Source organism: Trichosurus vulpecula, chromosome 3, assembly GCF_011100635.1.
Source record: "Trichosurus vulpecula isolate mTriVul1 chromosome 3, mTriVul1.pri, whole genome shotgun sequence".
Lineage (NCBI taxonomy): Eukaryota > Metazoa > Chordata > Mammalia > Diprotodontia > Phalangeridae > Trichosurus > Trichosurus vulpecula.
The window spans coordinates 56,869,392-56,884,236 of record NC_050575.1 but is presented as its reverse complement, the minus strand read 5'-3'; the positions used below and the strand labels follow the sequence as shown (position 1 = coordinate 56,884,236).

The following is a 14,845-nucleotide window of genomic DNA, read 5'->3' as shown; positions in this document are numbered from 1 at the left end:
AGAAACAATTCAACTACAAACTAGAAAGGAAGAATATTGGAATTTCACTTCTCCCTTCCCGCCGTTGTTCACCTCCTCTCTGCTGACCCTAATCATCTGGGGACCTTATTAAATTCACCCATTCAATTCTAGGCCTCCCTTCTATCCCTGACATCTGAATCTGTTCTAAGATGGTGATCACTAGACCCTTGACCTTCATTATGTGTGACCTTAGTATTATCTCTTAGCATCAGGTCTAGGTGCTCAGTACTGATCCTCAGTGACTTGGGTTATTCGTTTTTTCTAGCATCTATGGCACTCCCAGCCTCAGGACATCAAAAAATGAACCTTTCCCTTAGAGAGGTCTTGCAGCATTATTAAAAGCCTATGAACCCTGCTCAGGAGGACCCAGTGATAGAAAAATTAATTTCTTGGAACTTCAGTTTTCTCATCTATAAAATGAGAGTATTACTACCTGTTGTACCTTCTTCAAAGGGTGGTAGTGAGACACTAACAGGGTAATGTATATAAGGCACTTTGTACACCTTAAAGTGCTATATGAAGGCCAGTCATTGTTATTTCATCCAGGGAGTGCAGTGGCTAGAGCTCTGGTCCTGGAGTCCTGAAGACTTGAATTCAGTATGGCTTCAGACACTAGCTGTACAGTGACACAATTAACTTGTTTGCCCGAGTTTCCTCCTCTGTAACATGGGGGTAATGATAGCACGCAACTCTCAAGGTTGTTGTGAGTATCAAATAAGATAATCATAGTAAAGTCTAGCACATAGTAAGCAGTATTCAAATGTTAGCTAGGAGTAATAGTATCAGAAATAAGTCACTCTCTATTTTGAATAGAGGGAATTAACACTTAAAGGGGGAAAGCCATAATTGTAACAGCTCAAAAGTGTTTTGACTTGAAGGGGCCCTTTGCCCATAGTTAGTCCACTTCACCATCATGAGAGAGAGTTACACCATCTGTTAAAATCAAGGTAGAGTTGTTCTCTTGAGTATAAGCAGATCATACTCCTACCTCATGTCCAGTAGGGTATTGTTGGAATTGCTTTCCCAGGCATGGGGATGAGTTCTCTCATTTGATCCTGATTTTCTATTATGGAAAAACAGGAATTTTCACCTGTGCCTATCAGAGTATTCCTCAAGGTGAAGGTCACAGGACTGCCTAGGGAACTTACCTGGGACCTAGGCCCTTGTTAAAACTCATGCCTTAGCCAAGCGGGGCCTTAATAGTACAACTGAGAATGATGGGTTGATTGAGCTCATCTCAAGACAGCATGTGTCTCCTTTGCTATAAGAGTCTCTGTAGATCTTCCCCTACCAAGGGATAGTGACTTTCCATTAGTCATGTATGACTGAAGTAGGTTTTCTTGGGAAGGTTTGGGGGCAGAATGATGCTTTCTATGCTGCCTTATTGGTTATCCTGCCAGGGAGTCAGAGGAGCTAAAGTCTGATCACGACTGGCATCTTATGGAAGTGAAACAAGCCTTCCAATATGTGCATTAATGATATAGACCAGGGCTGTCCAACCTTAGGTTTTTATTGAAACAATATACAATATATTTTGATTTGCCATTTTAGCGAGAGCTCTGCAGTAGCTGGGCTTTGTTTACTAAAGCATTTATGTAAATATCTATGCTTGTAGGCAGGCCACATAAATTGCACTGCGAGCAGAGTCTAGCTGCAGGCCGCATTTTGGACTTCCCTGATATAGACAATGTATGACAATGTTCAGAAATCATCCCCCTTCTCTTAGCAGTGGCTATTAGAGGCTGTAGGCTTAGCACATGTGGCTGACAGATGCCCATCACATCTTCACTTTGGAGGTCAGCCTTGAGACCCTCAAATCTGGGCCATGTCAGGGTTCTGCCAGGGGCCAGAATTTTTCCTTCCCCTAGAAAGGAAATTTTCTCTTTGTTGCATTTCCGTGGCAGGAGGGGCGAGTATTTAACCAGGGCTTCATCTCAACAGATGGGAGAGGGTTTTGCAACTGGTGGCATTTCACAGTTGCATGTTTTCCTTGCATATTTACCTGAAGATTGGTATTGACATGGTCTGGGCTTGCAGCTGCATCTGTGTTTAGTAGAATGCCCCAGGCAGGGCCAGCTTGGGGCAACATTGTGAAGTTAACAATTAGTCGGCAGCGCTCCTTCCCAGTCCGTCCCTTTTTAGAGTACTTCCTTACCTTAATAGCACTTAGGCTCTATTCCATCCATAGAGATGCCACTGCTGCCCCACTATCAATGGGGCAAACCCAGTGTTCTCGTACTATTCAGGGTTCTTGGCAGTCATCCAGGAATGCCACCAGCTAAACTTATTAACATCGTCATAAATTTACAGCAAATAGGAAGCTTAGAAGCTGTCTACTTCAACCCCTTCATTTTAAAGATGAGGAACTGGGGCCCAGAGAGATTAAGGGAAGTGCCTTTGGTCACATAAGTCATAAACAGCAGATCCAGAATTCAAATGCAAATCTCCTGACCCCAAATCCAAAGCTTCCCCTCCTCGGGGCACCTGAAGAAGCTATTTGAGGAGTCGTGACACCTGAATTGAGGACAGAAAACATTAACAGTACCCTTCTCATCATCAAGAACGCAGGATCAGGAATCATGACGTGGGTTCAAATTCTTGATCTGACACTATCTGTGTGAGCTCTAACACTTGTGTGACCACCTCTCTGGGCCTCAGTTTCCTTAAATGTGGAGGTTATAACAGATGTCTTCTAATGTCCCCTTCCAGTTCTAAATCTATGATCCTATGAACTGCCTAATTGCCGGTTTGAAAGGGCAATCCTTGTCCCAGATGTTCACAACTCAGTAAATATTAGGGAGCAATAATTATCTCCCCTCTGACTTGGTCTCTTTGTATGTTCTCTGTTGCTTTGTGATCTTATAGAGTCAAGGCTCATAGATTTAGAGCTGGAAAGGATCTTAGTAGCCATTGAATCCAAATCTCTCCTTGCTCTGTGTTAAACCTAAGTTTTTGAGTCAGTATCTAATAGGTCTTTCAGAGTCCATTGTTCTGTACTTGAAGTCCTTCACCTCTTTATCAGGAAGTAGGTACCATATTTCACTGAGTCCTCCAGAATTTTGTTTGGTTATCATGCTGATCAGAGTTTCCAAGCCTTTCAAAGTTGTTTGTCCCTACAATATTGCTATCTTTGTAAAAAAAAAAAAAAAAAAAAAAAAAAAGAAAGAAAGAAAAAGAAATTCTCCTGGTTCTGCTCACTTCACTCTGCATCAGTTTATGCATGTCTTCCCAGGTTTCTCTGAATCCATCTCTTTCATCATTTCTAATATCACATTTATTGCATCACATTTACATACCATAACTCATTTAAGTATTTCCAAACTCATAGGCATTACCAGGCATTTATTAAGCAGACATTTTACTAGACTCAGGGAATATAAATGTAAAAAAGAGAAGGTCCCTGCCCCTCAAGCAGTTTATATTCTACCTGATCTATCCCATTGTAAATTCCTTTAGTGTGGAGTCAGTGCCTCGCACATGTCAGTCAGAACCTAAAGAGTTTATAGGAAGGTTATCTTTCAGTCTCCCAGTCCTCACTGTCAAGTGGGTCTTTGACCCAAAAGTATCATTTGTAATCAGTGTTTTCAGTGAGGAGACTGAAATTTGGCCTGGCCAAGATGGCCTCAGAGAATCTTAAATGTCCTCTCAAGAGGGCTTGTGAGTCCAAGATACCTGGTTTTCAAGGCCAAAAGGAAAAAAAGTGATTTCTTTTCACCTTCAAGATTGGCAGCCTCTCTGAGCTATGACCTGAAGGGCCAAAATTGCTCTCAGTCACTGGTATAATCATTAGGTAAAATTGGATTCCTCCCTCCAGATTTAACTGATCCCTCTGCTGCTGTTGTAGACACACAGAACAGAATCCTGCCCAACTCCCCAAGCCTGATGTGGTTTTAGTAGATGAGTGAAAACAGCATTACCCCCAAACAAGAACTCATCACTGTCAGCAAACTCAGCAGCTTTGGCATAGAGGCTTCATATCAAGATGGAAGTTTTGACAGATTGCCATCAACTTCAAAATGCAACAAAAATCAAGCACCAACAGTTTATTCCTACAGTAGCTCTTTGGAACAAGTTAGACACTTTTGAGTTGGTAATTCTTGCCAGCCATTAGCAAGAAAAAGAGCTTGTTATTTAAACGCTTCATCTACTTCTGACTTATTAATAATTAAGTTTAATTCAATAAGTATTTATCAAACAACTGCTTAATACCCTATACCAACATTATCTTATTTGATCTTTGCAATAGCCCCATGAGAAATACAAAGCTTATTTGTCGGTTATTATTTGGTGGTGCTTATTTTATTTTGTTACGTTTTAAAGATGAGACCTATATTTTCATTGGTATAGGGAGCTTTGAATAAGGTGACTCCATCTACCAATGCAGGTCAGCGTTTGGTCTACAATTTCTAGTGGAGATCTGGCCAGGACACAGAGATTGGCTTGCCCAGCATCACACACTCAGTATGTGTCAGAGGCCAGACTTGAATCCCAGTCTTCCTGTCTTCTTAGAGGGTAGATGGGAGAGGGAGAAGAAAAACCTTTTGCAGTGGATGTGATTTAAGCTTAGTCTTGAAGGCAGTCAGGAATTCTAAGAGGCAGAGGTGAGGAAGGAAGCATTGGAGGGATAGGAGAGAGCTGGTGCAAAGATATATGCACAAGAGATTGTGGGGGCTTCCCCACCTTGGGAAAAAGAAGAAAACTTATATTTTATTCACTGTATTATTTGCCATGAAGGGCATAGTTGCCTCATTCTCCAGCCCAAGCAGCTTGTTACTGCTGTCAGAGGGGATCATGTGTTCATATTTTTGAGCTTGGCAAGGTCTTAGATGAGGAAATGAGTTTGTAGATGATTCCCAGCCACCTTAGGCTTTTAATGTAATTGATGGTAGTTGGTTTTTTTACCTGTCAGAAGTGACTGCCAAAGAGTAAACTCCAGTTGCCCTCAGTTAGGACTTTAAGCACTAGCTTAGAAGACAATCCAACTCTGTGGTCTCGTCTCCCCTTCTAGCCCCTCAGCTGCTGAGCACAGAGCTTTGCCCACCTCTGCTTACTTTCTCCCAGCTGCGGAAGTCTCCCCAGGCTTCCCACCCTGCTCTGGCAAAATCCTTGCAATTTGTCTGCACTCTCTATTAATAAGGCACATGCTAAAGACTTAGGATTGGGAGTAACAGATCTGTCCTGCCCCAGGGTTAATTTAATAGCAATCTGCTGGCTTTCCATATCATATATTAGCTGTGAATCTCCCAGCACTGCCTTTACCACTTAGGGCTTTGGGACAATTGGGAAATCTGGGTAGAGAGTTACAGAAGATGCAGAAGAGAAAATTGTCTGTCAAAATCCATCAGTTCATTTTAGAGGAGAGATGGGGAGCCGTGCGTTGTTCATCTTTTCTCTCCTTCCTTCCAAAATTGAAGGACACAGCTGTGTCCACGGGGGGCAGGGGGGTAGGAGACAGCCTAACAGGGCAAAAACTCACATTTATTTACCTTCTGGAGCAGATCTCCAAACCAAGGGCTGGGAGACATGCAAAGCTGAAATAAAACAGAGTTGCTGCCCTGATAGAATTTGAAGGAACACTGGCTCTGGAGTCCAAGGACCTGGATTCAAATCATGCCTCTGGAGCTATCTTGCGACCTTGGGCAAGTCACTTAAACCTCAGTTTCCTCATCTGAAGAAGTTAGATTCGATAGCCTGTGAGATATATTTCAGCTTTAGATCTTGATGGCCTATGATACTTTGATGTGGAGTGTATAGTCCAGTGAAATTTCTAGATCTTAAAAGTTTAGAAGAACAATCTAATATGGTGACTTTGTATGACTGCAGATGAGTAATTTGACTTCTCTGAACCTCATTTTCATATTTGAAGTGGGGATAATAACACCTATTGTACTCATCTCACAGGGTTCTTGTGAGGAGCAAATGGACTAACATGGGTAAAGCACTTTGCAAACCTCACGGTGCTCTTTGAAAGGCAGTTATTATTTGGGGGAGAAGTTTCTTGATCTATAAAATGAGCTGGAGAAGGAAAGGGCAAGCCACCGCAGTATCTTTACCAAGAAAACCCCAGGTGGGATCATACAGAGTTGGACACGACTGAAATGGCTGAACAACAATGAAAACACATACACAAGTAATAATGATAGACGGTACAAGCACAATACAGAGGTGCCAAATAACAGGCTTCGTGAGGACCAAGAGGAAGCTCATTTCTGACAGAAGGCTCCAAGGAGGTTTCCTACAGGAAATGGCATTTGGGTTAGACTTTAGAGGGTGCACAGGGATTCAATAAGCAGAAAGAGAAGGCATTCCAGGCATAGGGGATAGAATGGACAAAGGCGTGGAGGTAAAGAAGCAAATGGCTTCTTAGGTGGAGGGGGGTGGGGGAAGAAGAGAGGAAAGTAAAAGTTTGGGTTTGCTAGAGCATATAGTATGTGGAATGGAGTGGTATGAGATAAAACTGGAAAGGTAGAGTGGTACCAGACTGTGGAGAGCCTTAGATGCCAAGCAAAGGAATTTAAACCATATTCAGTAATAAGGAGACATTGAAAATGTTGAGCTAAGAAACCACCTGCCCAGATTTATACATAAGGCAGGATAGTCAGGAAGCAGTATAGGCAATGGAAGGCAGGAGCAAGGGAGCAGTGGAAGCTGAATTAATGAAAACGTAGGGCTCCATGGCAGAGTGGAAGTAGCTGGAATTCAGTGCTAAGTGGAACTGATGATGAAATAGCTTACATCAGATTTATTTATTATTTTTTTTATCTGGCAAAATCCTTTACTGAAGGATAGGAAAGGTAAAAGAAAGAGCTAAATAGAACCTAAAATAATCATTGTATTTTTTCAGAGCAACTCGTCATTGAATGAGTAAAAGAGATTTAATGAGGTACCATGTGCATATGCAGCCTTTTTTCACTCCCTAACAAGGACTGAAGATCCCCAGGGGGTTGCTCGAGCTTGAAGATTAACCCACTAGCCTTCAGAGCCCTTAGAGACTGACAAAGGCCACCAGTAAAAATGAATTTGGTGGCTAAGGCCTGGCGCCCATTTGGAGATTATCTCAAAAAGAGAATACCACTAAATCTGATACATGGTTTCTAGCCAGGAGTTAGAGGCTGGGCCTGGAAAGGGCTGCCTTAGTTATAAAGGGTGTTGGAGGTATCCAGCTAGACCCCAAGAGAGGTACCCGGAGGTTAGAGGCAGCTTTTCAAAGTAACATGTTCTAAGGCAGTAAGAGACAGGGAATGATGAACTGGCTGGCTGAATAGAATATTATCGGCTCCCTCATTTTCACAAGTACAGATGCTCATGGTTTATTTTTAGGAGAGTAAAAGAACTGTTGACAAAACATGCTATCCTTCCCACACAAAGCTGGGGGGAGGCTTGTTTTTGGAGGCACTGGTGCAAGTCTGAAAGTTGACATCAGATTTTCTTGGGGAAGAAACAACTGTACATAATGCAGGTTTTCTGGGGAATGAAGCCATCATTCCCTCCACACACATCCAATCACTTACCAAATCTTGTTATTTCTTTCCCTTCAGCATCTCTTGCTCTCCACTAACACAGCTAGGGCCCCAGTTCAGGCCCATGTCCCATCTCACCTGGGCCACTTGCAATGGCCTCTTAATTGGCCTCTCTGCCTCTGCTCTCTCCCTTCTCCTATCCATGGCTGCCAAAAGTAATTTTCCTAAAGCACAGGTGACTTCCAGGACCAGATATTAAGCCCTGTGTTTGGCATTTAAAGCTCTTCACAACCCGGCCCCGCCTGCCTTCTCTTTCTTCTTACACCCTACACATTAAGGGATCCAGCCATTTTGCCTATTTTCTGTGCTTCACACAAAACATTCCATGTCATGTCCTTGTAGCTTTGTACTGGCCGGCCCGTGCCTGGAATGCTCTTCCTCCCAACCTCCAACTCTTAGAATCCCTGGCTTCCTTTCAAACTTTTTTCAAGAAACACCTCTTTTTGTTGTTCAGTCATGTCTGTGACTTGGGTCTTTGTGACCCAAAGATACTTGGCAAAGATACTGGAGTGATTTGCCATTTCCTTCCCCAGCCCATTTTACAGATGAGGCAACTGAGGCAAGCAGGGTCAAGTGACTGGCCCAGGGTTACACAGCTATTAAGTATGTGAGGCCAAATTCAAACTTGGGTCTTCCTGACTTCATGCTCATCTTCTGCACCATCTAGCTGCCCCACCATCTCCCATGGGAGACTTTTCTTGGTTCCAACTCCTACTCCCTCCCCAGTTACAAGTGCCTTCCCATCTAAAGACACCTTCTTCTACTCTACATTTGTCTTATATATTCTGATTTATATAGGTTGTCTCCTCCACTAGCATGTAAGCAAGTAAAGGGGCAGGGAATTTGTTTTTTTATTTGTATCCTCAGTGTTAGCACAGTGCCTGGGCATCGTAAGGGCTTGATAAATGCTTGTAGACTGGTCGATTGACAGAAAGTACCGTGTAAAACCTTAAAAGCACTATATGAATGTTAGGTAACAATTATGGTAGCAGCAACAGGACATAAATGATATTCATTAATAGATTATGGCCCGATTTACTTACTCCTCCTCTGTTCTTTTGTGATGAAACTCTATTGAGGGACTGGGGTTGCCAAATGCACAGTAGATAGCGAATCAGCCTAGAAGACCTGCCATTGACACATTCTAGCTCTGTGACTCTAGGCAAGTCACCTAACCTAGTAACCCCTAGGCTACTCTCTATGACTCCAACTGGCAGAGCAAGTGTAAGTATGCATTCTTAAAATTCCCTCACTTGGAGTTCCCTGTGCCAATGAAACCACAGTCCAGTTTAAAATATATATATATTCTCTTGGGCCAGTCTGTTAAATGACTTATACTCTTTATGCAGAGGAAAGATGCTAGATTTGTAATCAAAAAATTTGGGTTGAAATCCTGCCTCTGCCACTGTGTGACCTTAGGCAGGTCAGTTAAACTTTCTGGGCCTCAGTTTCCCTATCTGTAAAATGAAGCAGTTGGACTAGATGACATTTTGTATGTCCCTTTCAGTTAAGTCTATGATGTTATCATCTTATTGGTAGTCGTTTATTTTCTGCTAATTACGGACACAAAATGAGCGAATAGAACCATGAGATATGGAGAATAGAGATTCTCTTTGTGATGGGAAGACAAAAAAATCAAGTGATTTCCTAAGAATCTATCCTCCAATTTTAATGGCCTTTCCTCATTCCTCATCCCTTTTGATCACTGTGTTATGGACCCTGTTGAAACTCCTACCTTAGTATCCTTGACACTACCATCCCTTAGATCTTCTTTTACCTGCCTGATCACTCCATCTCAATTTCATTTGCTTGATCATTATCCACCTCCTGCCCCTTTAAGCATGAGCTCCTCAAGATTCCATCTTGGACATTCTGTTTTCTCTTTCCACATCCTTTCTCAGTCTTTTTGTTTCCATAAAATCAGTTGTCATCTCTATGAGGGTGACTCCAAAATTTCTACATTTGTCTCCAATCTCTGTCTGAAATTCCAGTCCTGAAATTGCAAACTAGATACTATCTTCTGGATACATTCACCTTAGACTCAACAGGTCTCAAATAGAACTGATTATACTTCCTCCTTAACTTATCCCCTCCCCTACATCCCCGTACCTCTTGGGGGTGCCACCATGCCCCAGTCACTCAGATTTATGACCGTGGAGTCATCCTTGATTCTGCCCTTCATCTCATCTCCAATGTACAATTAGGTAATGAATTCTTTGGATTGCATTTTTATATCCATCTTCTCTATTCACATGACCACCGCCCTAGTTCAGAACCATTTTTCTTCTTAGCAAGACAACTAGACTAGTTTCTACTTAGCTTCTTAGTCTCCAACGATCATCACTCTGCAATGACAGTTGCCAAAGCAGTCTCCTGGCATCATAGGTCTTATCACTTCTCTACTTAAAATCCATTGGTCCCTATTGCCCGGAGGATAAAATTCAAATTTCTCACCTTAACATTTATAGTCATTCATAAACTGTTTTCAGCCAACCTTTCTAGTCTCCTTTCATATTACTCTTCTTCACGTACTCTTCATTCCAGTCAAATTAGATAACTCACCACTCCCCTAACTCACCATTCCACCTGCTGACCATTTGCATTTATATAATCCATCTTGCATGCCTACAACTTCCTACTTACCTCCCCTCTACTTCTCAGAACACACATCTTCCTTCAAGGTTTCATTCAGGTGCCACCTCCTCCTTGAAGCCTTTACTGATAGTCATTCCTCAGTTCTCTCCCCCCTCCAACTGCCTTGTATTTTCTTACATATGTACATATTATCTCCATCCTTTCCCCTTCCCATACAATGTTAGCTCCTTGTCGATGACAGGAACAGTCTCCCTTTTTCTTTGTAGCCTTGCCAAGCACAGTGCCTTCCACAGGGTTGAGCTGAGCTGAATTCAGTTTGCCCTTTGATTATGAGATGAGTAGAAGGGATTTGAGTGGTTTGACAAGAGAAAAATAAGACATAAGTCTGTCTTAAAGTAGCCAGCTGCCCGTGTGAAATGCTTTCATATTGCTACTGGTATTTTAAGGTAACTCGAACAAAACAGTTTGAATATACACAAGAGGGCAGGAAAGCATGTGAGCTTTTGTGTTTGAATATGGACTAGTCATGTAACTAACTGCCCTGGGGGCTGAATTTTCTACTGTTTAAAATGGAAAGTGTTACTGCTTGCATCCAGATGCATCCAAGATGTAATGTGACTGTATTTCCCTGAGACTTACTGCCCTTCTGACCTTGGGAAAGTTACTTCATCCTTCTGGACCTCAGTTTCCTCACCTGTAAAATGAGAGTTTTGGACTCAATGACTTCTGAGGTCCCTTCCAGTCCTAAACTGATGAACCTATGAGCTTAGAAGAATGAACTCTATGTTTTACCTTTGAAACACCCCTATCTCTGGCTCCTTCCTTGACCCGCCTGTGTCAGATATCGTGGACATTAAGCCAGCCAACATGGAGGAGCTCACGGAGGTGATTACGGCAGCAGAATTCCACCCACTCCACTGCAACACCTTTGTATACAGCAGCAGTAAAGGGACAATCCGGCTGTGTGACATGAGGGCATCAGCCCTTTGTGACAGGCACACAAAATGTAAGTAGTGCCTATGAGGCATTCTGCATGGGGTTGGGCATGGGGGAAATAGAGAGCGGTCCATATCTAACAGAGGGATTCCCCTGGGGAGAGGGCTTGGAAAACCCACCACAGTGTTATTTCCACTTTTTAGATGTAAAGGATGTGCCCAGGAGTGGCCTGGCCAATTTAATAGAGATAAAAGATGAAGACCCCTTGTCCGGAATAGGGCTCCTTATACACAGTGTGTTCATATTCATTAACAGGATATTCGGATCTTTGAACATGGCACCTTGGCACAGAGTGAAGCATCTGATTGTCCTGGGTGCTGGTCACAGCTATTGTAGCTCTGAGTTGCACCCATGGACTTGGCCTTTTAAAAGCAGCTGAAGATGCCTCACACAGAGTCCAGCACAGTGTTTGCTGACAGACCTGGCAGATACAGCTCAAGAATACGCAGAGCTGGGAGGCCTTGTCCTCTAACTTTGTCAGGCTGGCTCTGGCTGCTCCTGGTCATACACCTTTGTAAAGCAAGAGCTCTTCAAGGCCACATAATCCTCTACCTTGTTTAAAGGTTGAGCTGAGTTGACAAGGCTGCTCCTGGGTACTCCTTACATAGACAAAGCCTCCTCATGATAAGGGTACTTGAGTGTTTCAGTCTTGAAAATTCCTTTAGATATATTCAAGAAGCCTGACATGATGTGTCCATTCCTGTTCTGAGAACTGGGAGGGATCCTGAAGACACATTACAGATAGTTCCTGCCTTTAAAGTTCTCCTAGACTGGTTAGAGAGCTGAGATACTGCACATCCACATCACGTTCAAGCAACAAGCATTTATTAAGTGCCTACTATGTGCCAGGCACTGTGCTAGGGACTAGGGATCCAAAAAGTGAAACAGATTCTGCCTTCTTGGAACTTACAATCTAACCAAGGGAGAAAACTTGTACATATAGAGGTACATACAATCCATAAGGCAATAAGAATGTCATAGAAACAAAAGAATTTGGAGAGGAAGGAGCTAACAGGTGGGACAGTCAAGAAAAGCTTCTTGTGGAAGGTGGTGAATGAGCCAATCCTTGAAAGAAACTAGAGATTCTAACACAGGGGGGTGAAGAGGGAGGGAGAAGGTGGGGGAGATGGGGTGAGAGAGAGAGAGAGAGAGAGAGAGAGAGAGAGAGAGAGAGCAAGAGCATTCCAGGGAGAGGAAGGAGGGATAAAACAAAGGTGTGGAGGGGACAAGAAGACAATACAAGACAGTATAGAACCAAGTGCCCAAACATCTCCTTCAAACTAAGCTCTGTGTGCAGTCCAGAAAAGGAGAGATCTTGATGGTCTACTAGTCCTGGAAAGAAAACTTTAAGGAAAAAGATCTTCATCTCAAATTCCAGAGTTAATGGATGGTAGCATGGTGACATTTTAGGTCTCATTTTGTGTGGATTCTCTCAGTCTTTCTAAAGGATGAAGGAAGCAGCTTTGTCATTTATTTTTAGGGGGCATAAGAGTGGTCTTTGACCCTGTCTTCCTGATATAGCTTTGAGACTGAACAGAAGGATGGAGAGAGCAGAAAGTGACAGTCTTTCATTCCCATGCCCTTGGTTTTAATTTTTAATCCCAAAGCACCATACTGCTGTGACTGAGTGTGTAGGGCTGAGGAGGGAAGGGGGGCATGGAGAGGAGACAAAGGAATGGAGAAGGAGAATTACTTCCCTGCTGACTTATCTTTGGTCATTTGACTTAATTGGGTTATTTTTTTCAAAATCTTAGTGGTCTGGAAGGTACATCAGTCACTTTAGAACATGAGTGCGGTTGGCTAAAGGACTTTAGTACTGAGCATTCAGACCAGGGTACAGCCTCAGTGTGATGAACTAATCAACCAATAAGCAATTATCCAGTGTGTTCCATGGTCTGTTCTAGGTGTTGCTAGAGGTACAAAGATGAAAACCAAACAGTCCTTGCCCTCCAGAACCTTGGATTCTACCAGGGGAGATGCTTTGTACATAGAGAGATGTACACAAGGTGTCCCAAAAGTCTTAGTACAGTTTTAAGCTACTTAAGCCATCAAAGCTTAAAACTGCACTAAGACTTTTATGCCCTGAATGTGCAAAACAGACTTTGTGGCAAAGAAACAATAGGCTGATTGTTATAGTCCTATCTTATGTCAGAATTGCACAAGGAGTCTGACTGGAGAGAAAAAAAGACAAGGAGGATGATCTGAAGGTTTATTCAAGATGAGGAAGACCTGCACTAATTGAAGGCAGGGAGGGAAGAGCCAGTGGACCGTATTAGACTATTATTACTAGGGTTTATGGCCCTAGGCACAATGGATCGAGGGCTGGGTCTGGAGTCAGAAAGACCCAGGTTCAAATCCAGCCTCAGATACTAACTAGCTGCATGACCATGGGCAAGTCACTTTACCTCTGTTTGCCTTAATCCACTGGAGAAGAAAATGGTAAATCATTCCAGTATCTTTTGCTAAGAACCTGCCCTCCCCAAAGGAGTCATGAAGAATCAGACACAACTGAAAGTACTGAACAGCATCAACTGGTAAAAGAAGCATGGCCTCATGTGATGCACAGCCAGCTGGCTGAGCCAACCCACAAAAAGAGAACAGGATTAAACCATTGCACCAGAACAAAAAACTGAAGCCAGACAGAGTAGGAATCAGGGCCTGGGGTAGGGTGCCCTAAGATAAGGCATTAAGAATTGGGAGGGGAATACACACGATTTGGGAGGGTTACAGAAGTGGTGACTCCACCAAAGACTCTCCATCCCCCACTATGGGTGAGCTTCATCTCTTCCTTCTCCAAACCCCCTTTCCATGCCTCCCCATAGCAAACCACGGAATCTTCTCCACCTAAGAATAGCCAGTCCTCTATGGCTGCTGTGGATCCCCTATAGGACTCTTGATCCAGGCTTTCAGGTTCAAGAAGGTCCCAAGTATTCTACCAGCCATTGTGGAAAGACAACATCTGGTTCACATCTGTCCTCTCAGGCTTCTAGAAATTCAGACAGCGACTAAAGTGCTGGGCTTGAGAATCAAGGAGTTGTTGCTGCTATTGAGTTGACTTCAATCATGTCTGACTGTGACCCCATTTGGGGTTTTGTTGGCAAAGATACTGTAGTGGTTTGCCATTTTCTTCACTAGCTCATTTTGACAGATGAAGACACTAGGGCAAACAGGGTTAAGTGACTTACCCAGGGTCACACAGCTAGGAAGATAATACAGACTGGATTTGAACTCATGAAGATGAGTCTTCCTGACTCCAGGCCTGACACCCTATCCACTGAGCCACCTAGCTGCCCTGAGTTCCAGTTCTGCCTCAGACACTTAATAAATCTGTGACCCTGGACAAATCACTTAATGTCTCTCCACCTTACTTTCCTCCTCTGCAAAATGGGATAATAATAGCATCTTCTTTATAAAATTATTATGAGGATCAAATGAAATAATGTATTAAAACACGTTGCAAACCTCAAAGCACCATAAAGGTGCTAGTTTTATAATAATTAATATTACTACCTGTGTGACCTTGGGCAAGTCTCAATCTCCCTGGGCCTCAGTTTCTTTATTTGTAAAAGGAGGGGGTTAGACTAGATGGTTGCTAAGGTCTCTTCTGGCTCTAGCTCTATGAGCCTATCAAGAGCATGGGGATCTTTGCCCAGTGCCCCATGGCAACATGAGCACTCCTGTTACACTGCATGGCATGTGCCTCCAGAAATCAC

At 43.0% G+C, this 14,845-nt stretch overlaps 1 protein-coding gene across 1 annotated transcript in view; it reads left to right on the top strand.

The window, feature by feature from the left end:
* Positions 1-14,845, top strand: part of PPP2R2B (protein phosphatase 2 regulatory subunit Bbeta) — a 300,082-nt gene that overhangs the window by 238,415 nt on the left and 46,822 nt on the right. Inside the window, exon 6 of the mRNA XM_036752198.1 lies at positions 10,978-11,142. Coding sequence (XP_036608093.1) covers positions 10,978-11,142 — 165 coding nt within the window. The remainder of the gene's footprint in view (positions 1-10,977; positions 11,143-14,845) is intronic.